At 34.4% G+C, this 26,097-nt stretch overlaps 2 protein-coding genes across 2 annotated transcripts; both read right to left on the reverse strand.

Annotated features, from left to right (window-relative positions):
* Nucleotides 1-35: 35 nt before the first annotated feature.
* Nucleotides 36-25,781, reverse strand: LOC128234450 (uncharacterized). The gene is made up of 7 exons (XM_052948698.1): nt 25,744-25,781; nt 23,400-23,591; nt 21,823-21,927; nt 20,151-20,275; nt 2,737-2,975; nt 2,391-2,470; nt 36-962 (listed from the first exon to the last, which is right to left on the reverse strand). Exons 2-7 carry the CDS (start codon nt 23,515-23,517, stop codon nt 742-744), a joined length of 888 nt encoding a protein of 295 aa, XP_052804658.1. The 5' UTR covers nt 23,518-23,591; nt 25,744-25,781; the 3' UTR covers nt 36-741.
* Nucleotides 17,649-19,837, reverse strand: LOC128234454 (uncharacterized). Its single transcript, XM_052948704.1, has 3 exons — nt 19,603-19,837; nt 19,168-19,247; nt 17,649-18,639 (listed from the first exon to the last, which is right to left on the reverse strand). Exons 1-3 carry the CDS (start codon nt 19,827-19,829, stop codon nt 18,416-18,418), a joined length of 531 nt encoding a protein of 176 aa, XP_052804664.1. The 5' UTR covers nt 19,830-19,837; the 3' UTR covers nt 17,649-18,415.
* Nucleotides 25,782-26,097: the final 316 nt, after the last annotated feature.

The raw sequence follows: 26,097 nt of genomic DNA on the forward strand, positions 1-26,097 counted from the left end.
TGCTACTTTTGCAGTTACTTTATTCAACAATAGAATAATTTTTCTCGTTTATTTCTCACAATCAAGAGTTCAAATCAACGCATACATAATCATTTCCAAGTAATGTATGGTAACAACTCTATGCTATTCTACAAGTTGATTTTAGCGCACACATACACACGCACGCAGGCAAACTTCGATAAAAAACAAATAGACACATAACACACGTACAACTAAAGACTAGTCGAAATAATTGTATTAAGAAAAACAAAATATGTTTTAAATTTCATTTTATATTCTTTTTAACATGAATGACGCTTTACTACGAATTACACGTCATTTTTTAAGAAGTTTTGTAAGAAACCTTAGAATCAATTATGCCAAAAATCGTCATGTGATCCCATAAAATAATGTTGTACAATTGTAAAGCTCTAACGGATATGTAAGCTTTTGAACTTAACGAAATTATTTCTAGGTTCCAATTCCACGTTTTGAACGTTTATGCCGTAAAGTAACCTGCGCGATCGTAATTCGCCGCTAAGCTGTAAGATTTCTTTACGTTTTCTTACGCGCTTACGTACATATGAAATTCAATATACGAGTTACTTAAAATTGCAATACAACGAAATAAAAATAAACAATTCTACTACAATTTCATTGTCAGTGCTATTACAAAAAGTCACTTCTAAGAATATATAAATGTCAATGTCATGCGAGAAACCAGAAGGCACGCGAGATAAAACATTGTTTATACATCAATATCTACCTCGCGGCCTGTATCTTAAGCTCATCAGTTATAGCAGTTTCCAAAGCCTTCTTTTGTGCTGTGTTTAAATTCTTGTGTGCACTTATGAACCGATCTATTTCACATAATTCCTTCAGTTCTTGTTGTTTCTTCACACAATAAACACCATCACTGTATAGCTGGTCGTCTGTTAGGTTCCTCGAGCCGGGGTCATGTATGTACAGTATCACCAAAGCCCCTGTTAAAACATAATACGATCAAAAACGATCATCATCTATTTAAAACAAGTTTCTTGAAATATTCGAACTTGAATTACTTATATGGTGCAATAATGACACTTATTTATTCGAATGATTTCTATAATATTTCCATACCACATACAATAAAACAATGTAGTCATATTTTCTAGATGGTAAGGATCATTGCAGATGTACAAAGATTCAAATCGATAAACCGGTACATATAATTAAACAGTATATGTTTGTCAAACATTATGCCCACATGTTGTCAAGAATATTTGGTAATTGAATAAATTATGCATGGACCGAAATGACATTAAATGACTTTGGAAAAGTTTTAAGAATATAATCATTCAAAATCTGGGGACCGTAAGTAGAGTTTTTAATCATGTTTAGATGATGACTGATATTTGCAGATAAACATGTGTCCTCTTAGCAACAGGGAATAAGTAAATATGATGCGATTTGAATGACCAACATGAGTTGTGACCTTAACCTTTGACCATACGACCTCAAAATCCATAAGGCTCATTTACTTGTAACCTCCAACCTAAATGTAAAGTTTGAGTGCCATGGGTGTAGGCATCATCAAGGTATCACACAGACAGGCTTTTGCGTTCAAGGTCACAGTGACCTTGACCTTAGACCCGAAGACACTTTAAATCTATAGGGGTCATTTATAGTTCTGGCCAAACCTCAAATTCATGTTTGAGGGCCATGGGTGCAGGCAATGTCAAGTTATCACTCTGAAAACCTTTTCACATTTAAGGTCACTGTGACCTTGACCTTCGACCCCTAAAATCATCGACTGGTCTGGCCCAACCTTCATGTCAAGTTTAGTGACCATAGGTCAAAGGTCACAGGAATTTCAAAGTTTGTGTTCAAGGTCACTGTGACATTGACCCTTGACCCCTGACCTCAATAAGGGTCATCTACTGGTCAGACCCAACCTCCAAGTCAAGTTAAAGGGCCGTTGGTGCAGGCATTGTCGATTTATCACTCGGAAAACCCTTTAGCATGCAAGGCTACTGTGACCTTGACCTTTTTTCTGATATCGCCTTAAAATCAAAGGGCTCATCTACTGGTCAGGCTCAATGTCTGATGGCCATAGGTCCTGGCATTGTTGAGTTATCACTCGGACCAGCTTGACAATTTTTCCCCATTGAAGGTTACTGTGACCTTGACCTTTAACCCGATGACCCCTCAAATCCAAAGTGTTCATCTACTTGTCAGGCCCAGCCTTCATGCCAAGTTTGATGACAACAGGTCCAGGAATTGTTGAGTTATCACTCGGACAAGCGTTGGTCTACCGACGGACCGACCTACCGACATGTGCAAAGCACTACAATATTCCCCCTCTTCTTCGAAGGTATGGGGGCATAAATATTGAAAGTATAACCTCGAAAACAACAACAACACCACATTACCTCCTAGCTTTCTAACACCCCGATATGAAGTGAGCTTTAGATCACCAAGTCCCAAACCTTGTTCCTCTATTATCACGTGGCTTTTTGTAAAGAAAAACAGGAGCATTACAATGTATGTTCTCAATTACAGGTAGGAAGAGTATTCTAATTGTAACTATTATAAATGTATTGTGTGCCAACATCTCAGAAAATTAACTTTTAATGTCCCTTGCATTTGTCTATACTATTTAAAAACAGACAGGGTGAAAATAGTTTTCACGGTAAGTCAAAACTTTACAAGTAAAATAAATTATTTGTCTTGATTGTTTCATCGTGTGTAAGAATGTTAAAACGTGCCGTCTTTCACCTTTCTGTGAACTCCACACACATAATGTACAGTCTGCAGTGGGGAAGTTCAGCAATATCCGCGTGCTTTCTGATGACATGAGTGCGGAAAGAAACTCTTCCCAATTGACCGACAGTCTCTTTGATCATTCGCTTGTACTCATCCGTGTTGCTTGCATCAAAACATACAATGCACACGGCGTTGTCAAGTGTAGGTCTGCTTGGCATTTTATGAAGGACAACTGTCATTTCCCTGCTCCCCTGGAGGATAACATAATATATGTATGTTAATTGTTCTATGGATTGAATTGCTCTTTCAGCAAAAATTAAAGTCTTAAATAAAGATGTTTTGTTTTTGATATATTAAGAAATTAACACGTTATAAATTTAAGTTCTATGTGATGGAATGGTTGAAAGTGAAATTTTCTAAGTGACATAATGAGTGAAAGTGAAATTTTCTAAGTGACATAAAAAGCAGTTTGAATATTTTTGCTTTCACCTGTCGACTGGTATTTATATATCCGAAAAAATACACTAGGGTCCAAGTATACTTTAATAATACACGAATACCGAGCAATGCTCCATAGATTTTTCCTTCAAAGGTCGAGATGATGATCCACCAGCTAAAGCTGATTCTAACGAAGACTTCAATTTCAAAACGTAAAGCATGAGTCCAATTATCAAAAAGAATAGAATTAGGATGGCAGCTGTTAAGGCACCTAAAAAAAGAGTACCGATAGTATCTGAACAACATTATTACACTGATAAACAATACCATCCTTATTGAATATAAAGTAATAAACCCATGCGCTTTGAACACATACATAAACAAGCAATTGTTGTATTGACATATTTTGTTTTAAATAATTATCGATAGAAACAAAAAACATAACATGACTTAAGTCGTACCCTTGTTAAACAGATGACGTTCCATGATTTTCAGTTTTGCATTTGCTTGATCAACCATTTCTGTCGCAGTTTTTGCAATTTCTTCAACTTCTGAAACCGTATCGTTCGCTTTTTTCATTTTCTCGTTGATAGCATCGACATTGGAAGTAGTAGTATCGAATTTTAATTTATGAACATTTAAATCTTCTTCAACAGCAGATAATTTTTTAGAGAGAGCGGAATTTGCATCGCTGTTTTCGGTAACACTTTTACGAATGTTTGTTTTACTTGTTGACACGTAAGTATCACTTCGTTCCTGTTTTCCTTTGACTTCTACAAGATCCCTTTGTAAAACTTTATGTTCGTTTTTAACATCGGCAATGTCTGCTATAATTGCCCTGACTTTAGTCAAAATGCCATCTGGATCAGAAGGACTCAGAATGCCATTTATCTTGATGATGTCATTAAGTATGGTAAGCAGCTTCGTTGATTGTTCGGTGTTTTCATCCGAATTTTTGTTTACCTCAGATTTCAAAGTTTTCATTTCTTTTTTAACTTCGTTACATTGCAGTCTACATTGCACTGCAAGGTCTCTCATTTGTTGTTGACTAGCCGGAGTTTCTATCGCCACTTGCTGTGCGCCGAGCGGAGTCTTGAATTCAATCGCAGCATAAGCTATTACGATTGTCAGCAGTCTGATAAAAACAAACACAAGATTGTTAACCGTTTGTGTTGCATCAGTAAAACTGCGGCAGTCAATTACCGATTCAAATCTCATAAGACAGAGCTTCAATGTAAACATGTCAGAGACTAATATACATTATACAGCCAGCCAACCTAGGAAATGCAGAAATCCTAGGTCGAAGTCTGATTCATTTTTAGGTTTTCATTATTGTGATGCATTATTGAAGCAAAACTTGAAGATGAAACACATGTTACTATATATTCAGTATATCTTTATTAATGTAATCCCTGCCTACAAATATGATCATCGTTTCCACCCATGTTATTCAGCACATGAGGGCGATTATGGGACAGGAACTATTTGAAGAATGGAAGTATTGACGTCTAATTCCGAAAACACGTGAGATAAGGTATGCTACTCTTATTTCAAATTACTCGTTATTTTGAAAAGCCAATGTCATTCAAAACAAATTTGTTATGTCTCATCTTCTTACCTTTCTTCCTGCTTATCAAATCCTATATTGTCCCTCAATATTATTTTCAATATAATTTTAAAAACCGGTTCCAATTATTGATGAATTACAAAATATATGTAATACAGCATAAGGCATGTCGAAAAAAAGATCTACGTGACACTGTAAGTGGATGCACTTGAATACAGTTAAACCTCATAAAAGAGAAGATTACATTAACATCATACTTACAAGAGGTCCAATCGTAGTCCCCATACGGTTTTATAGTGTGTACACCCTGTTCCCTCAACTTTCTCTTTCGATCCGCTCTCGGCACCGCCCGTGTCTTTTTTAGGGCTATAAAATGTTATCACATGCTGTACCATTTTGGGGGTTTAATATAGACATTACGTATTTTTTCGTATTACGCATTTGTCATAAAAACATAGTACTCCACATGTTCGTCAACAAATTAATTGGAAAAAATAATTTCTAAAATTGCAATATTGTAGCAAGTCATAAGTTAATTCTCATTTTGTCTTTATCATAACGATCTGTTTGATTTCATTCAAAAGCTTAAAGGAAATCGTGTTTTTTTCGATTTGATTTCGTGACAACATTTTTAAAGACGATCAATACTTAGTGTTTGAAAAGAAAATGACGACATAAACTTATAACAAATGATGACATCATTTTAATGGATATGCCGGCACGACTTCAAAGACAAAGTGTTTTTGTTGAAATTCTACTGGATAATCTTGTATGCATTATATTTATAAACATATTTGCGGGATCGTTTAACGTTCGGATGTAACTGTGGCTTTTACTGATTCCGGGTACTACATTTATGCTTTGTCTTTTTTGGCAAATGAAGTACTGAACGTGATAAAATATCCTTGAGTTTGTCTGGTCCGTGGCGTTTTTGAATCCAAACAATAGAACTTGAAGTGACATAGGCCTAAAAGCAGGCAATAGGTCGAAAAGGTGTGATGCATGATATAGGGGACAGCTGAAGAAGAAATGGTAGGTGTCCTCTGTTTCACCACATTGGCAACTTGGGCTATTGATAATGTTTTTAGAGAACAAATGTTTATTAAGACTACTAGAGTGCATCTGAAGCCTTGCATGTGTGACCCTCAATTTGCGTTCACCCTCAAAGTAAATTGAGGAACTGTTTGTGTATTCCTGTTAAGGTTGAGCTTGAAGGAGGACAATGATGGAGAGGAACGAACTGTTTTCAGAAGTGCTTTCCACGACGATATTGTAGTTGGTAGACATGAATTTGATAACAATTGAGTTTTACAAGAAATATTACGAAAGGTAACAGAATTCTGAAGATTGTAAAGAGGTTGTATCACCAACTCTGGACGGAATAAGTGAAGTGAGATAGGCTGGCATAAGGAGATGAAACATCTTGTAAAAAAGTGTGAGATAATGTTTCCTCCTTAGAAATGGAAACAAGTCGTGTTTGTCCGGAGATGATTCGCGCTGCCTCATGCTTAACCTTCATTAAGTCTTCTTCATCAGTTTGCGTAAGATTGTCCTAAACCACATCTGCATGTTCTAAAATTGGCCGAATAAATGTTTTATATAGTACTTCTAGCGATTTGCGATCAAGGACAAAATTTTAATGATCGCATGTGGTAAATACGTTGCCAGGCCTTGACGGAATGAATATGTTCATGCCATGAGCAGTTATTGGAGAGTGTGAGGCTCAAATGATTATGTGAGGGGCTTCCACTATTTGAAAATTATCCATAAAGATGGGTGGATGTGCCTGTCTTTTTGTTTTTTGATCTGGTTGAATGATACAAGCCACCTTTCTGCCCACATATGGATCTCTGCCATGTCACTATTTAATTGCTGAGCAGCAAACAAGGGGTCATCGACAATGATATACATGGTAATATCATGGTTGAATCTTTTTCACGAACGATATCATTTATGGAGACAAGAAAGAGTAAGGGTCCAAGGATTGAACCTTGCGGAACTACGGCAGATATTGAAACCGTATCTGACAACCGACTGTTTTCTATCACTGTGATAATTATTAAGCCATTATAAGAGGGAATCGGAAATACCACTGGAAGTTTGAAAATAAGAACTTCATGCAATACGCGATCAAAGGCTTTTCAGATGTCGCAGAATACTGCTCGTGCTTCTTTACCCTCATCTAGAGCGAGACAGAATAAGTGATAAATAGTTACGAGCTGAATAATAGTGGAGTCGTTAGGAACAAAACTTGACTGAAATGGTGTTAGGAAGTCGTTATGACGGAAAAAGTTGAACATGAATTTATGCAAAATTCTTCCTAGAACCTTACTTGTAACACTCAACAGGGATATTGGACGGTAATTACTGACTTCTTTGGGATATATTTTTTTTTAAATCGCACAGACATGAGCCAGATCCCACTGGCTAGGTACCTTACCAGAACGAAGATAGTAATTAAAAAATTCTCGAAGGGGCTGAGCAATTTCGGATGCTATCTCCCTCAGATCATAGCTATTTCCGATACTGTTGCCTTGCCAGTCTTCAGAACCTTTATTGAGTCAAGAACATCTTCATTGGAAATATCAAAATCCTGCAGGGAAAGGGCATCAGAGACAATGGGAAGAGTTTTTTTTTGGAATAGTAAGAAAGGTCTGTGGTTGAAAAATGTTCAGAAAATTTGCCTTGTCAATGTTTGATTCGTAGACCGTGCCATTTTGGATGAGAGGGGGAGTGTGTTGGGATACCGACGTAGGACTAGTAAATTGTTTAATAGCTTTCCAAAAGTATGTTTAGGAGAGGGTATTATCCCGTAGTATCGAAGCAAATTTTTCATAATGTGTTTGCTAGGCAGTTCTTAAAATACGGTTTGCTTGATTGCGTATCATCCTATAAGACCGGAAGCGGTGTTAATTGTTCGAGACGCTGGCTTTTCTATATGCTCTTTGTCTTTGACGGATTAACTTTAAAAATTCATTATGAAACCAGGGTGGGTCCTGCGAATCGTACTAAATTTTGACGGTATACGTATTTTATAAAGATAATATTTTGTCAAGATAATGATTTATTCCTATCAAGATTGAAATCTTCTGTAATGACTATGTATTTAATACCAGTACCAACCGCCAGTGAATATTGAGTTGGTAAAGGATTTAAGAACATATAAAATGGAATTAGAAGGTCTGTAAAATGTACCCAAAAGAAGACGTTTAGTTTTAATGCGTAATTCGAGCCAAAGACATTAGCTGGAAGATCACGTCGCTCTAATACAAATGTCAGATTTAATGAAGACATTGACACCTCAATGTGGGTCAGTAGATCTATCTATTATAAATGGTGTTTGGAAAGCAGGGAAATTCAACGTTATGAGTAAGCCATGTTTCAGTAAAAGCTAAGATATTAAAGTTATGTAAGTAAGCATACAAAATGTCTTTTTTTGCCGTAAAAACTGTGCGCATTGAAATGTACTACACTTAAACTGCCATGAACCGCACTAGAGGCTTCGGAAAAGGAGGTCGACAGAGATGATATAGGACCGGGATTTTCATGAACATCACCAGAAAGGAGTAAAAGCATAAATAACCAACAAATTAATTCAAAATGAGTTAAATATTTAGTACCTTTTGCCTGAGCTTGATAATAACAGAACAAACCGACCCTTATTCGATATGTGCCTATTTCAATAGACATTTAAAAGCATGTTATACCGGGATCAAAAAGCTCTCTGAATGAGGGATATCTACATACTGCCTGACCTGTACCATGGGAAAATAGGGGATAGAAAGAGTGAAGAAAAGAAGTATACGGAAAGTACTAGTGTAACATTACTAGCACTTATAATTGAAAGTTACCTTAAATAGTTAGGGGTTGGGTCAATTTTATCAAGTGTTTTCGTAGATATAAAATGTGTAACGCGAAGGCGAACATGATAGTTAAACTACGGGTAACGTCTGAAAAGCTATATAGAAACGTATTAAGGTTCACAGCTACTTAGAGTAAATTCCATGTTTTCTGTTTGTTATCTGACTATTTAAATTGCAAATTATTGAATGCGAGTATGTGCCTCTAATGTGTCGACAGGTGTGGACGCATTTCTCCTGGCAGGCGAGGTTCACAATTACGTTAGATCGACCTACATATAATTTTATCAATGAGAGTCTTCGCTGATGCATACGGATTATTTGACGCGATTTAATCTCTTTAAGGACATAACTACTAGGTGCCTACTGTTTTAAAAGTGGAATATGTGGTCATTTGGAATAAAAGTGAATTAATTATTTATTTTATTTGTAAAGTGTTTTAGAAGTGTAATGACATACTCAGTACAATGGACGATGATAGAAAAAATAAGATGAATTCAGTCATTTGAGTGGAAATTGGTGTGATGTGCAATTAAGGTGATTTATTTCTATATAAATTCATTGTTTGAAACGTAAGTGTATTGATGAAAAATGTTCTTGGTGTATAGTGCTAGCAGCTTGGAAGAATTGCAGAATGATACATGAAGGATTAATTTAGGTAGGTATATTACTGTGTGTTAATTTCAATACTTACTTAATCATGTTAAAAAAGCACAGTGATTTGGTGGGAACGAGCCCCTGCTTTGGTGTCATTTGACCTGTACAAAATTTAGTGACAAAAAAAAGTGTTAATAACATTATGCCAGACTTATCTAAAATGATATTTTTATCTTTTAATAAATGGTCAAAAAATATTTAACATAATTTATGGGAAAAAAGGGTTTTGTTTGGTGGTCAATATTAATGGTTAATGAGTTTTTTAAGATAAGTGGTCATTATGCAAAACAAAAGCTGTACATGAACAAGCTATCATGTTAATCTGGACAAAGGCATACATATCTTTAAACATGAGAAGAAGAGTTTACAAGGCTAAGATTTTAGAGAGTTAAACTACACAAACATATGAATACAGAGATTGTCAGGTTGATAATGCATAAACATGTAATGTTTATGTATAAAAGCCTATATCAGACATATATTGATATAAGTAGTATATATACTTAAAAGTCAACAATGTATATTTAAGTAAGTGTCTGTTATAAATGCATTATATTTATATATATATATATATATATATTCCGAATTTATGGATCTATGAAAACAGCAAGGTTAAAGAACATACAAAGCTAAGGTTCAAGATGCAAGTTATATCACAGTTATCACTTAGTGCATCTATGACAAAACAAGATGAGTGGTATAAGGTAAACATTACCTAAGGAACATACATGGCATTGTGTAGGATAAACATGAAACATAAATGTTCAATGTCCAATACAGAGATCTTTTATTAGTCAAACAAAGTTGTAGAGACATACATTTTAATTAATGTATACAGCAATATGTATGTACACATGTTTATATATATATATATATATATATATATATATATATATATATATATATATATATATATATTTAAAGAATGGACGAATTGCAGTCTATTTCGGAAAACAACTATGAAAGCGTTTGCTATTTTAATTTCCAGTCGCTTGTTACATTTACAGCAAATAGTATTCAAAACCATTTTCCATGTCCCAATTTTTAAACCTAGAGAGTTCATGTTAAATAAATCTGTTATTATTCCACAAGAAAATGTTTAAAACCAGTTCAAATCATTACGAAATGACCCAGTGAAAATAATTACCCTCGGGCAATTATCAATCAAAAGCCCATGGCCAACCATGTATTATTCTACAAATATATCATGTTTATATGTATCTAAACTACACATTTATCATGTTTACAACTAAAGAAAAGTATAAATGAAAGTTAAGACAATTACATAATGAAAATTGATAATACAATTATTTCAGGTTTAGACTTTCCATTACATCGGTTGAATTGTTCAAAAATGATACACATTCTAATCTTTATTGTTATGGTCTAACGTTGCTAGGCAAAGTCTATATAGTCAATGATGCATTGAGTGTACATGCTAAATGTAAGCGGTAGACGGTTAGTCATAGATGTTATTTAACGTAAATGCCACATGATCAAAATGCTAGTCTTTGTACAAAAAACAGATCATTGAAATTTACAATGTATAAAATATAATTCAAGATATTTAGGCTTACCCTTCGCAATCACTGAATTCCGACATGTTCTAAATGGAATCGAAAGTAGGGAATTTTTGGAAAATAGAGTGAACTATTTTTAGAATATCACTTTATTTATCGTTTAAAGTAGTTCGTATCTAAGAAAGGTAATGTCTGAATTAGTACATTTTACTTCTTTTCGATGCATGCTCAACATAATGAAGTTTTGAACCCTATTATTTTAAGTGTTTAATACAACAAAATAATGACTTGGTGTCAATCATTTACGTCAGGAAGATCAACTCAAATAATAAGAGAAGCGTCTGTACACTATCAGTTATCTACCGTTGTCACACTAACAGTTCAGCTATTGAAATTACGTTAAATTTTGTTATACAGATCATATAATTATCGCTTAACACCTTATCATCCAAAGTGTCTTTCATATTTATATCCTTGTTGGAAACGGTAAAATGATAAAATCGGATTTATTATATAACATCTAATTGGGCAGTTATTCAGATATTTAACCACGAACTATATCATGTTGTGTTAGAATTCTACTGAAACATGAACTGATTTAAGGAAAAGTTTGGTGACATGAAGTAAACTCATGATATTTAACATTGGACGGAGTGAGCTAAGCGACATTGTCAACGCGATATCTGACACAGGGATTGTGCATTATCTGGCACAGGGAGTGTGCATTATCTGACACAAGGATTGTGCATTATCTGACACAGGGAGTGTGCATTATCTGACACAGGGATTGTGCGTTATCTGACACAGGAATTGTGCGTTATCTGACACAGGGATTGTGCGTTATCTGACACAGGAATTGTGCGTTATCTGACACAGGAAGTGTGCATTATCTGACACAGGGATTGTGCATTATCTGACACAGAAATTGTGCATTATCTGACACAGGGATTGTGCATTATCTGACACAGAGATTGTGCATTATCTGACACAGGGAGTGTGTATCGGATAAGTGCCGGAAGGCGGACCTTTAAACAACCGCGAATTTGAAAAATTCTAAAGATTCAGCTTAGCTCTTGAGATATGGTACAACCGGCAATTTTTCCGGGATGAAGCTCAACAGACTTAGAAAACAAGGTCTATAAATAGGTAGTTAAAAAACATAAATAAAAGTACAATATCAATTTCACGTCAGAATATATAAAATCCTTTATTTTGGAAACAACTAAACTAAATGCATAAACTGTAACTGGGAGAAAGAAACTGAACAATGTCAAAAGCTAATATTAAAGCAATTGGAACAAACGAATCTTAACCTTTTTTGGCAAAATCAATGTTATAAAATCGTTGATGTTACATATCTAGCGCAAAATATTTAACTATACTAATCATGTAATTAAAACGGTTAACTTTTTAATATTTAGTTTTATTTGTAAGACAAAAGAGATAAAATTAAGCGTTCATAATTTTCATTCACTAGAAAATATTGTCAAACGTTAAAAATATTAAATGTGATCATAAAATCACACCTATGGAACAATATACATACATAATTTCGTATAATTGGCGAGGGGGATTCTTATCGGAGAAGCCGGGCATTCGGTGAGAAATTAGCACTTCTTTTAAATACTCGTACATATTCAGGTGTTTTATCTACATATGATGTTGATGTCGGACGATATTTTACCGGACATGCACTGCTGTTTAATGCTTTGAGAAATAAACGTACACACGATTAAGTTTTTTTAAAGAATGGTATGAGGACATTTTCAAATCTAAGATCAATGTCTCTGTATTATAAGTCTTCCATTCAGAGAATTACGGGCATTGGTGTCTCTATCAACGAAGGCAAAACTAATTCACTACCTCCTGCATAATTGCATCAAATATATTGACACCGTTTGTCATCGACTCTAAATTCCCAATAGCGATGTTGCCCGGACTGTCATTTGGCGTCTTAACATTCCTAAAAGAACCTTATACTCTCTCTTTTTACAGAAAAATGACATTTATAACTCAACTGATATATGTTTTGACAATGAAGTATAAACAAGCATAACCTTATCTTGATTGGTATGACACAGCAAAAAATACAAAACCTAAAGCTGATATCATAGCCTATGAAAAGTATGTAGCCAGTCAAGGGATCGAACGGGGGACACTGCTTGCAAATAAGGTGTTCTACTACATGGGCTTTCCGACCTTGGTAAGCCATGCATATCCTGTCGAATGTATACTAATATCGTGACAAATGTCCTCTCTGCTAGAATTTGTCCTCAAATTTCCGACATGGATCATACTTTTACCTTATTAAAATTAGAATGCACATACACCTACTATTCCTTAACTACGTTACTCTGTCTTACTATGGATTTTTTTTCTGATTGAGTTTGTTTTATGATATTTTTTTATGGAAGCTCATGACCTGGGCATAAACCACGGACCCACGTTGGGTGCCAGTTGTCATAGGCTCTGAAAAGTATGCGGATAGGCCGGGGATCGAGCTTTAGATCCCCTGCATGCAACCCATGTGTTGTGTAACAACTGCGCATACATTGATTTAAAATTGGAATTCATCATAAAGTATTTAATACTATTCTTTGTCTCGATTGTTTGGAAAAAAAGTGTGAGCTAAGCCCGATAATCTTATCAGTAAGTTATACACATCTTAACGTACACGCATAGATGATCTTCGGTGTATACCAGGTAAGTCTTGTTATTCATTAATCTTTTAGTGATGGTTTTTGTCAAATGAGGTTTTCGTTGGATGGCATTTAACCACAAAAAAGGCTCGTCTTATATTTGAGAACAAGACAGAATTGTACAAACACATATTTTCAATCTAAAATAATGTTTACAACAGTGTATGAGTCCTCCATTCAGAGTGTTACGGGCCATAGTCTCCATAAACAAAACAAAAGGTCATAATCATTTAATTATTATATAGTCCTTAGATTTCTTTAAAAAGAATATATAATGCATAATACTATATTTTTTTTTCGAAGCTGTTTATAAGTATACCATTATTTTTTAAACTGGCGCATAGTTGTGCGCAGTAAACGTCAACCGACTGTCTCTTGATTAACAAGTTTATTTTCTATTAACACTGTACGAATCTAAGGGTAACACTGCGTCCAATCGAACTCATTTTTTATGACACAAATGAAAAGGAAGTTTTACAACACATACGGTCGTATAGCTAAAAAGTGTTTAAGGGGTTAAAACTATTCATGTATTTCTTACTCTGGTCGAAGGTTATGACTTATAGTAAAATAAAACATATTTCAAAACCTTTCTTAACATTTAAACATATATATTAAAATGTACCTACTGTTACCATTACTCGGAACCGAATCCTTTAGATTGTCACTGTTAGCTGTTGTTGAAGGAATTGTGTTGACATCTTCACCTTTGCCGTTTGGTTGTTCTTCTCCTTTATTACCTTGCTCGTTACCATTTAGCCTTTTATCGTGCGTTTCGGGTTTGTTAGCACTGTTTCCACTCTTAGTTTTATCTTTTATGGTGGCAACATGCAAAGTCAAATGATTGTCCGAAATTCCTACGGGATTCTGTAAAAGTAACCGACTTTACTTAAATACCTGGAATAATATGTGTTTGGACGATTAACCATAACTCAATTAACTAGTCAGTGACTGATATGAGCAAACCGCATAACCTACACATACCTCATTACACACATAAAAATTTTGTTCTTCAGTAAATCGACAAAAAATGTGTTATATTATGAAGTCACATCCGATTATATCCGTCTAACTAAGTAACTTTGTTTTCAAAGAAAAATAGTTTAAGTCGAAACAACATTTATTATATCAAAAGCATAAGGTTTTGAACATAAGACTTGTATTTTTTGTCGTTATATGAAAACAATGTTTAATTTATTTGAAAAGAAAACAAATGTGCCTAGGTAGTTCGCTCTGATAATAATGAATATGGTTAAAATCGATAATTTAAAAAAAACAGGACGTTATATCTTAATACACATTTTTTATACAATCGAACGAACATGATAATCACATTAATGTATCTATTCATTATGCTTTAAGCTTTATACAAGACAAATTCATACGTGTAGTTCATGGCAATAAAAGATACTTATATAATTATGGGTACATTTACATCACAGTTCAAATTAGGTCTATTACTTAATCTCGCCTCAAAATCCGCCATTTGCAAACACAAGTAAAACGATAGTACATTTTTGGAAAGTAAAGTGCACTATAATTAAAATATATAAACATGGTCAAAAGTATTTCATGATTAAAAAGCACCGAGCTTGTCATTAAAATCTAAACAATGCATGTAAAATTCTATACAAAAATGTGTTTTATTATTGTTGTTGTTTTAAACCGTTTGAGAGACATAATGCTGTTTTTGCGTTGGTCATTAAAGTAAGGAACTCTTATATTAAAATTAGTGTTTTCATGTTGTCAGTTATCAACTGCCTCCACATATTGTGTACATAAAAGGCAAAACAACACTTACGGTAGTATTTCAGTATTCATATTGTAATGGTAATAAGTGCAGGTAATTCTTTTGGCACAAAGTATTCAATTCCTGGTTTTTGAAGTGGTGTAAATTACGATGTTTGGGTGAACCTGTGTATTGTGCAAAACAAAACCAAAGGTCAAATAAAACAAACGAATATTGTAGAGGCTTCCCTAGTTTCAATCTTGTGAAATGTACTTGACACAAATATATTTTGACACCAGCTATAACAAAATGTTCAGTTTCCACTCCTTGTGAGCTCTGCAGACAAGTTCAATTAGGATCTCAGGTGACCGACTCAACTCCAATCTTAACTAGACATCTATGTAGTCTGTACCAAATCTAACTCCTTGAAGACAGCTTGTAAGTTATAAAGTTATAATATTAAGCACAACAACATTCGGACTGAGTGCAATTATTCATACAGTAATAGTATGCATTTTAATCATAATATGTATTAGAGGTCCCTAAAACTGCGTCCTTCGCTGGTGCGCACGTTTCGTAAACACCATGTTATATTATATATAATATATTTTTATATTAATCATGAATCTCGCGTTGTTATTTCATGCAGTTTAACTCGATTTAAATATTGTTCTGGTATGGCAATATAAGCGAGATCACACACACAAGTCATACTACTCGCTCACTATAGTTATCTGAACTTGGTATCGTCAATACATTTATGTTTTGTAAATATATGTCGATTTATCAAATTTCTACATTTGTAAAATTATGTATAAACGTATAAGTTATGCAAGTTCACTTGAGTTATATGCTTTCTAAGTATTTATTATATCAAGCCGTACTTTGATGTAACTATCGTTATGGATTTGTAAGAATTAGTTGTATAACTTTATCAAACGTCACGTGGTTTTGCTTTTAACAATTGCCTGCCTCAGACCAACTGCCAAAGAAAAACGTGGTGCTTTTATACTGCACAAACGCTACTGCTATAAAAAATGATGGAAATGGCACCCAAATTGTTCGCAGTGTCAACCAAAATGATGGCACGCCACAAACAAACAAAACATTTTAAGAAACTAATGGTAGCCATCTTGAAAAAGTATGCTACTGATGCAACATAATTCTAATGTCCGTTTTTTCCCAATCTTTCGAACCTCGTTTAGGTGCCCCCTGTACCCCTTAGTATAACTCCATAACTTTTCCCGGTCCTTCACCGCGTGCAAATATCTATTGGGATATAGGTTTTAAGTATATGGCCACAACCTGGTCGCGCTTACTAACTGGGCATACGCATAGTTAGCACTCAGTTATATCCTTTCTGGGTCATACGCATTATTTTGTCCCTTCCCTGACGATTTTCACAACAAAGATGTTGTTTTTCTTTTAGCCGCCCAGGAATTACAGTTTACCATTGCTTTACCTATTTATCTATTTGTTATTTATTTATTATTTTTTAATGTACATAACATATTTGCAATATACACTTGTATTAATTTACAGCAATATTAAACATTTTTTAAGCGTTAAACACAAAACCTTTGCTAATGAATGATCAATTTCATTTGACCAAACATTTAACACTGCTGTTGAGTTTTTGAGGTTTACCGCCCACTTAGGGGATGACCTTCCCTGGTACGCCTTCAGTTTATCGTGAGGAAATACTTTATTTTCAACTCTTTAGTCTACCTGGACAATAAAGTTCGCTCGATGGTTTCCTCTTCGTTACAAATGTACCGCTGTAGGCCTTTTCTAGTTTTGGCTTAACTCCCACATGACGGGCCTCACGCAAGCACCAAACCAAATCACCGACGTTGTACCACAAAAAATGATCGCGTACGACGCAAGGTGAATGCAAAATCTGGTCCTTGAGTTTCCTCACATTTTAAGATGATTACTGGTCTGATGAAGGTCTGTGTTGCTTATCTTAACATGGAATAGTGGAAACACAACATCTGCTGGTAATTTGATGTCACGTCTGATGGCGAGCATATTAGGTGTAATAGTTGTCGCCCTGTTTGCTGTTGAATGGTACGTTCAAGGTTTCAAGTAGGCTGATGAGCATGTCCATGTATTTTCAGGTTGCCAATTGAGCTTCTGTACGAAAACTCCAAAATGAGTCACTGGTTTTTTTGGACGTTTAGACCAGTTTCGTTGAATTCTTGAGGACTTGAAAAATTGGAAATTATATACACCACCATTAGACCATCATATACCGTATACAAGTTACAATGTCATTTTTCTATTGACCCAGACATGATACGGCTTCTTTATTTACCAATACCATTCAATTAAATATCTCTACCTTTTGGTGTTGGACTTAGGACGGTTTTAGTCTATTACTGATTAGATCAGCGATATCAGAGCATTAAGTGTTATTTTTGCTGTTGCTTTATTCAACTATAGAACTTTTGTCTCATTTATTTCTCAGATTCAAGAGTTCAAATCAACACATGCATAACTATAAGTAAGGTATGATAACAAGTCTATGTTATTCTACAGTTTATTTAAGCGCACATATACTCATGCACTCAGACATACGTCGAACGTTTAATCTCATCTCTTTTCATATAAAATTCTAATCGCACACACACACACACACACACACACACACACACGCACGCACACACACACACACACACACGGGCGCGCGCAAACAAATCAAAATACATAAAACACATGTAAATAATTTAATACTTGTCTAATGTATTGTCTTGAGAATTAAAATAAGTTTTATAATTCATATGATTAATTTTACTATTGTCATGAATGACTGTACTGAGCAATACACCTTATATTGAGGTTGTTTTGTTAGACAACTTCGAAAGAGTTGTCAAACGATCTGTGCAAGGTATATAGACAAGAACGCAAACATTAATCTCGCATTATTTCTTTAGCAGTCTAACATTATGTTATAACATTAATTGGTTTCAATTCCCCGTTTTCATTAGTTATGCTTAAAGGAAATTTGTCTTACAGAAGGTTTAGTTACATTGTTTTTATACGCTTTAAAGCAATAAGAATAATTTCAACTCACTTTAAACTGCATTCCAACCGAAATTGAAGCTAATCATTAAACTTAAAATACACAACCATTAAAAGTCACTTCTAAAAATACACAAATGTCAATGGCATTCGAGAAATCAGATGGCACACGAGATATTACACTGTTTATTCATCAGTTAATACCTCGCGGCCTGTATGTTAAGCACATCACTTATAGCAGTTTCTAATGCCTTCGTTTGAGCTGTGTTTAATTCATTGTGCACACTTATGAATCGATCTAATTCACATAATTCCTTCAGTTCCTGTTGTTGTTTAACACAATAAATACCATCACTGTATAACTGGTGTTCTGACAAGTTTCTGGAATCGGGGTCATATACGTAACATATAAACAAAGCCCCTGAAATAAACAATTTTCAAAAAATATATATGCAAACCGATTATAATTAATTGAAAATAAAAGAATATGAAAATATTTTATATTGAATTTGTTTTCCATATTACGATAATAACACTTATTAATTATAATAATTATTCCTGTAATATTTCCATTCTATATTTTTTTTATTTAACTTAACAACAGAGTAGTTTTATGTTTTCTTGTCCTTAGGGATCATTGCAGAACTTCAAATCACTCTTAAAAATATAGTGCGACTTAAACTGGTGCCAGGGGCGTTCATACTTGACATTATTGCATTGTTCTTTGCTGTCTATGAAACGATACTTTTGTATGTTGTTTATACCTCCGAAGGATCAACCTTCCAAAACGTATTGATGGTTTCTTCCAAGTTTAAAGAACCACATTTACCTCAAATAAGTGAATCGATGAGGCGGTAAATATTCACTATTGGAAGTATGACCATGCCACAAAAAAACCACAATAATATGTAAAATCGATATAAAGCAGCTGGATGAATAAACTTCTTACCTACTAGCTTTCTAACACCCCGATATAAAGTGAGATTCAAATCGCCAAGTCCAAAACCTTGTACTTCTATTAACACGTGCCTATTTGAAAAGACAAATATAAGAAATAAAATTGTATATTCGCAATTACACGTATGAAAATTATTCTATTTGTAACTTATATAAATGTGCTGTGTGCCAACATCTCAGAAAATAAACTTTAAATGTTTTTTAAACAATTTTGAATTTAGACATATCCATATATGTAGTGAACTTTCTAAACTTCTAAATTGACCCTTGTATTTGTCTGTTATATTAAAAAAAACAGACTTTGCCAATGATATCATCGCTGTCAGTCAAAACTTTACAATTCAGTTTTAATTATGCGTCTTGATTTCTTAATCGTATGTAAGTATGTTGTTTACAAAAAGACATATTCAAACGTGCCGACTTTCACCTTTTTGTGAACTCCACACACATTATGTACATTCTGCAATGGGGAAGTTCAGTAATATCCGCGTGCTTTCTGACGACATGAGTGCGGAAAGAAACCCCTCTAAATTGACCGACAGTCTCTTTGATTTTTCGCTTGTACTCATCTGAGTAGCTTGCATCAGAACTTACAATACAAACGGCGTTGTCAAGTGTAGGTTTGCTTGGCATTTTCTGAAGGACAACTTCCATTTCCCTGCTCTCCTGAAGGATACAAATAGAAATAATTCTTAAAGGAAATCTATTGATAAAATAGCTCTTATCACAAACATCAAAGTAAAAATAAATGTGTTGGCGGTATATAAAGTAAATAACACGGTGTAAACAAATCAAACAAATCAATGGTCTTAAAGATCTATGCAATGCAAGGGGTGAAAGAAAAACTTTCTAAGTGACATAAAAGCAGTTAAAATCTTTTCGTTGTCACCTGTCGATTGGTATTTATCCGATAAAAATACACTAGGGTCAAATTATACTTTAAATAATACACGAACAATGCCCCATAGAGGTTACCTTCAAAGGTCGAGATGTTGATCCACCAGCTAAAGATGGTTCTAATGAAGACTTTAATTTCAAAACGTAAAGCATGAGTCCGATTATCAAAAAGAATAGAATAAGGATGGCAGCTGTCAAGGCATCTAGAAAGAAAGAGTACCGAGGGTATATGAACAATATTATTGCACTGGTAAACAATACCAACCTTATTGAATTTAAAGTAATACATAGTATGTATTTTGAACACAAACATGAACAAGCAAAAATAGTATTGAAACTTCTTTTAAAACTATTCACAAACGGAAACTTAACCGTAGCCTTACCAAAATCGTACCTTTGTTAAACAGATGTTTTTCCACGATTTTCAGTTTAACATGTGCTTGATCAACCATTTCTTTCGTATGTTTTGCATATTTTAGTATTTCTGAAACGTCTGCTTCTTTTAAATCCCTTTCGATATCTTCGACCTTGGAATAAGTAGTTTTATAGTCTGATTTAAACGTTTCGGCAGTTAATTCAACACCATCGATGCGAACAGGAGAAGTTCGCATCGATGTTTGTAATCACATCTTCACGAATGTTGCTTATATTTTTAGTCAAATTTAAATTAAGTTCTTCCTGTTTGGTAATGGATGTTGAAATATGACGTTGTATATCCTCCATTGAACCCTTTAAAGCGGTATGATACTTTTCAACAGCGTCTTTTGTGCCAACACTGTCTGTATGACTTTTAGCAATGCTTTCTCCAATTTGGCCGACTTTAATCTTTATCTCAGGATACGACATTTCATTTGGATCAAAAGGATTCAGAATGTCATTTATCTTGTTGATGTTAGTATCTATTTCATTCAGCTTAGATGCTTGTTTGAGATGTTTTTCCGAAATTTCTTTTACCGCTGATTTCAAAAATTCCATTGTGCTTCTTACTGCGTTTAATTGCTCTACAACATCACTCGATTGATGAATAGCTGGATTTTCTGTCACCTTTTGCTGTGCGCCGAGAGGAATCTTGAATACAACCGCAGCAATACCTACGATTGTCAGCAGTCTAAAAAAACTTTTTATGGTGTGTGTTGCATCAGTAATATTGCGGCAGTCAATGATCGATTTATAAATCGAAAAACCAAGCTTCAATGTAAACATGTCAGCGACTAATATACAGCTAGCCAACCTAGGTAAGCAGAAATCCTAGGTCGAAGGCTGATCCATTTTTAGGTTGTCATTATTGAAGCGAAACTGTTTACTTGAAGATGAAACACATGTTACTATTTATACAGAAAAATTTTACTTAAGAAATCACTGCCTGCAATTATGATTATCGTTTCTACCCATTAAATTATCACAGCACATGAGGGCGATTATGGGACAGAAACTATTTGAAGAATGGAATTATTAATGTCTAATTCCGAAAACACGTGAGAAAAGGTATGCTACTCTAATTTTAAATTACTTTTTTTTGTCATTCAAAACAAATTTGTTTGTCTCATCTTCTTACCTTTCTTCCTGCTTATCATATTTTTCAATACAGTTTTCAAAACCGGTTCCAATTATTGACAAATGACAAAATATATGTGATATACAGCATAAAACATGTCGATAAAAAGATCAACGTGGCACTGTAAGTGGATGTATTTAAATACAGTTTAACCCCATAAAAGAGAAGATTACATTTTAATAGCATCATACTTACAAGATGTCCAAACGTAGTCCCCATACGGTTTTGAAGTGTGTACATCCTGTTCCCGCAACTTTCTCGTTCGATCGGTTCTGGGCCTCTTCTGTATCGTTATTAGTGCTAAAAAAGTTATCACATGCTGTACCATTTATTTTGGTGTTATATAGACATTCTGTATTACTTATTTGTAATAAAATACATAGTACCCTGCATGTTCGTAAATGAATTTATTGGGAGAAAATAATTTCATACGTTAATTCTCATTTTGTCTATATCATAAAGATCTGTTTGATTCCATTTAAAAGCTTAAGAGGAAAGCGTGTCTTTTCGATTTGATTTTGTGTAATTTTTTTTAGAACGATCAATACTTAGTGTTTGAGAAGAAAACGACGACATCAACTTATTACAAATTATGACTTCATTTTAATGGATATGCCGGCACGACTTCAAAGACATAGTGTTTTTGTTGAAATTCTACTTGATAATATTGTATGCATTTTACTTATAAACATAATTTAAACGATCGGATGTAACTGTGGCTTTAACTGATTCCGGGTACTACATTTATGCAATGCATGTAGCGCGTGAAATGACATTGCTTTGTCGTATTCGGCTAATCATTTGAGCAGGTGACACATTTACTCACCGTAGACTGTTTTTTTTGTTATTTTAACTGGAGAAGCATACGATGGAAGAATCGCCATCATATGAATTCACAATTGTATTTAATTTGCAAAACGCTAGCTTAATAAAATTTTCTGAACTATTCGGATAAGTTTGTGTAGCATACGACGAATCCAATTTTTCTTATACGAATTGGAAACATGGTGAGTGTTACACGTATTACTTATGAATCTTTATATCATCGCGTTGCATATTTTAATGACCAGTAGGCATGTCTTATGATTGCATTATGTCAAATATAATATATCATAACTTTTAAAACCCAATAACTACTTAACATACATTTCAGTGAGTTTCCATTTGCTTTTAAGTATTAATTTATAAGACACAAAATGAACCTTAAAGTCTGCGAAGCAGTATACTTTAAAAAGATCAGAAATTATATTAATTCAGTTAATTGTTAATTTGCATGTTATGAAATTGCTACAGTTTTTTCACAATTCTTTTCCTACTAAATTACTATTCATGAGCACCACAACCTATTCATTGGCACCACAACGTTCAGAAAATCGAGCATAGTGCGGCAAGAATAACAAATAAACTTCTAAAATTTGTAACGCGGCAACCTTTTGTCAATAAAAAGCCACACACATGTAAAGAAAATGAACAATTCTCATGAAAATCCAGATTTTTACGTTGTCAACACTAACGTCTAGCAAGTTATGCAAGTTCTAGACGACCAGATACTAAATTTTATTCAGAACTTTTACCTTTAGAACAACTCATGGCCATTCCTATGTGGAACTACATTCTCCATTTTTTTAAATTTACTCTTATAAACCTCAAAAAATGAAAAATAAGAAACCATACTCACTGTTTACATCAATATTCCACTCATTGGCACTATAACGGAAGACGCGTTGGAGCATTTTCAACACATAACAAAATATTATGGCTCCAATGATTACCTGGCGTGTAGTGGCTGCAGGTGCCGCTTATTTTTGCCGCCAGCAACATCTCTTTCAGCGATCTCTTTTTTATACCCTTCCGGTTGTGGTACGTGTTCCCCTGCATTCTTGTCCTCATTTGCTCTTCCTTTCCTACCTGTAATTTTTGCCCAAGGCTTTGGAATCTCGCCCGAACGGTAATCGTCAGGGATTCTGTAAAATAAATGACAGATTGTGTAAACATCTCTGTAGACTGGTGCAATACATGGGTTATGGGTATTTGAAGTACAGAGATATCAAAAAAGAAAAAAAACTTAAAACCCCAGAATCGCTAAGCTCTATAACTTTTTTTAATATTTAAATAACCAACAAAAAATACAACTTATAAAAAATAAAGATTACATACTTTAAAAATCCACAACAACAAACCAAGATCTTTAAAACAGTGATATATATACATGTACATCCTAAACGAACATTTAAAGGACAACACATAATACATATGTTACTCCAGCTCAACCTCGTTGACTCGAACTCCTAGGGACCGGCGAAAATACCTCGAGCCTCGGAAAATTCGAACCAAGCGGGAATTCTTACCTTCAGTTTAATGAAATGAGTTCTTAACATCCAGTTCGAGCCAACGAGTAATTCGAGCCTAACGAGTTCGAGCCAACGGGGTTCGACTGTATGTATAGTAACATTATACTATAGGAATTCCTTTCCCGCAAAAATGATTATCGTTTCTACCCGTGTGATTTTCACGGCAAATGAGGACGATTATGGCATAATTTGTTTTATATGAGTCATTTTCATGAAAATAAAAATGGCCGACGAATATCTGGTAGGCAAACATTTAAATAAGAAAAGCTTTAAAGGGATTTAAACGGAACTATCGTTGCAAGAAAAGTTAAATAAGTTAAACCATTAATGACACTTTCCGTGCTTTTGAAACGAGTACTACCTGGAACAGTACCGGATGTTTACATTCGGTGATGGTCATAAAGCAGTGAGACAAGAAAATGTTTTGTTGAAAAGTTTATCCGCTGAGAAATGTTAATTACTCCAGCGAAATGGCTAGCGTCATCCAAGCCGAGATTCTAATGAAACTGCTCCTGATCGACCCTAGCTGTGCTCACTTATTGAAATGAACATCAAAATCAGCCGATGTAAAAACAGGAAATATTTAAGAATGGAAATATTGCAGTCTTTATTATGAAAACACGTATGATAAGGTTTGCTAATATAATTTCCAGTCACTAGTTATTTATCACAGCTAATGCCATTCAAAACCAATTTATTATATCTCATTTTTTTAACCTACAGACTTCATGCTAAACAAATCATTTACTATCCATAAAATAATGTTTAAAACCAATGCAACTTGTTGACAAATGACAAAACAAAATGTATTGCAGAGGATAAAACATGGTTGACTATGGCTTTTGGTCGATAATTGCACAAGTAAAAATAATTACCTTCGGGCTAAAGCCTTCGGGCAATTATTCTTCCCACTGAGGCAATTATCAACCAAAAGTCATGACCAACCATGTATCAATCTATAAATATATCATGTTTATGAAACAGTCAATTTAACCCGACCTCAGCTGAACCGAAAGTCAAAGTCCCCGCTGTTCACCGGACCAGGTGGTGGTGGTGGTGGTGGTGGGGGGTGATTACAATTGACTGATGCATTATATGATTCTACACTTTATATTTTTTACAGCATGAGAACTGAATGAAAAGTAAAGCAATTATGCACAAGTCAACTGTAACCACGGCCGGGGAATAGCGGGTACTTTGACCTACGGTCAAGCCAAGGTAGGATAAAATCCCCCATCTAATGGAGACGAACTGCTGGTAAAATCTCCGCCAAATAACCGCGCACCATAGGGACTCCTAAGTAAGGCTCATTCCCCGCTAATTTGGCGCGACGACAAAACCACCACTTTTCGCCGGCACTGCGGGGCCACCTGGAAGGTAAAAACCCGGCTATCCCCGGTATACCCCCGGACCGAGCCCGTGGCTACCATTGACTGGTGCATTACATAAGCAAAATTGATAATATAATAATGTCAGGTTTAGACTTTCCATAGCATCACTTGAATTATACAGAAATGATACACAATCTAACCATTATTGATATGGTCTAACGTTGCTAGACACAGTCTATGTAGTCAATGATGCATGGAGTGTACATGTTTAAATGTAAGCGGTAGACGGTTAGTCATAGATGTTATTTAACGTAAATGCAACATGATCTGAATGCTTGTCTTTGTACAAAAACAGATCTTTGAAAATTACTATGTGTACAATAAAAAAAAAAAACACACAATATCATGTATAAATCAATGTTATTTAGGCTTACCCTTCACAATCACTAAATTCCGACATGTTCTAAATGAAATCGAAAGTAGGGAATTTTTGGAAAATAGAGTGAACTATTTTAAGAATATTACCTTATTCATCCTTTAAAGTAGTTCGTATCCACAAAAGCTAATATCGGAACAAGTACATCTTATTTCTTTACGACGCATGCTCAACATAATTAGGTTTTTAACCTTGTTATTTTAAAAGTGTTTCATACAACAAAAAATGACTTAGTGTCAATCATTCACGTTAGGAAGATCAACTCAAATATTAAGAGAAGCGTTCGTACAATATCAGTTATCTACCGCTGCCACATAAAAAGTTTAGCTACTGCAAATACGTTAACATTTAA

Source organism: Mya arenaria, chromosome 5 (assembly GCF_026914265.1).
Source record: "Mya arenaria isolate MELC-2E11 chromosome 5, ASM2691426v1".
Taxonomy (NCBI): domain Eukaryota; kingdom Metazoa; phylum Mollusca; class Bivalvia; order Myida; family Myidae; genus Mya; species Mya arenaria.

Excerpts from the sequence above, each read along its gene's own strand:
- LOC128234454 (XM_052948704.1), bottom strand. The coding sequence starts at position 19,829 with ATGGAAGTTGTCCTTCAGAAAATGCCAAGCAAACCTACACTTGACAAC. Across the intron at positions 19,248-19,602 it reads TGTGTGGAGTTCACAAAAAG|GCACGTGTTAATAGAAGTAC; the intron begins GTGAAAGTCGGC and ends CTTTTCAAATAG. Across the intron at positions 18,640-19,167 it reads GGGTGTTAGAAAGCTAGTAG|GGGCTTTGTTTATATGTTAC; the intron begins GTAAGAAGTTTA and ends TGTTTATTTCAG.
- LOC128234450 (XM_052948698.1), bottom strand. The coding sequence starts at position 23,517 with ATGAGGACAAGAATGCAGGGGAACACGTACCACAACCGGAAGGGTATA. Across the intron at positions 21,928-23,399 it reads CTGCAGCCACTACACGCCAG|CACTAATAACGATACAGAAG; the intron begins GTAATCATTGGA and ends TAACTTTTTTAG. Across the intron at positions 20,276-21,822 it reads GGACTACGTTTGGACATCTT|ATGCCTTGACAGCTGCCATC; the intron begins GTAAGTATGATG and ends CTTTCTTTCTAG.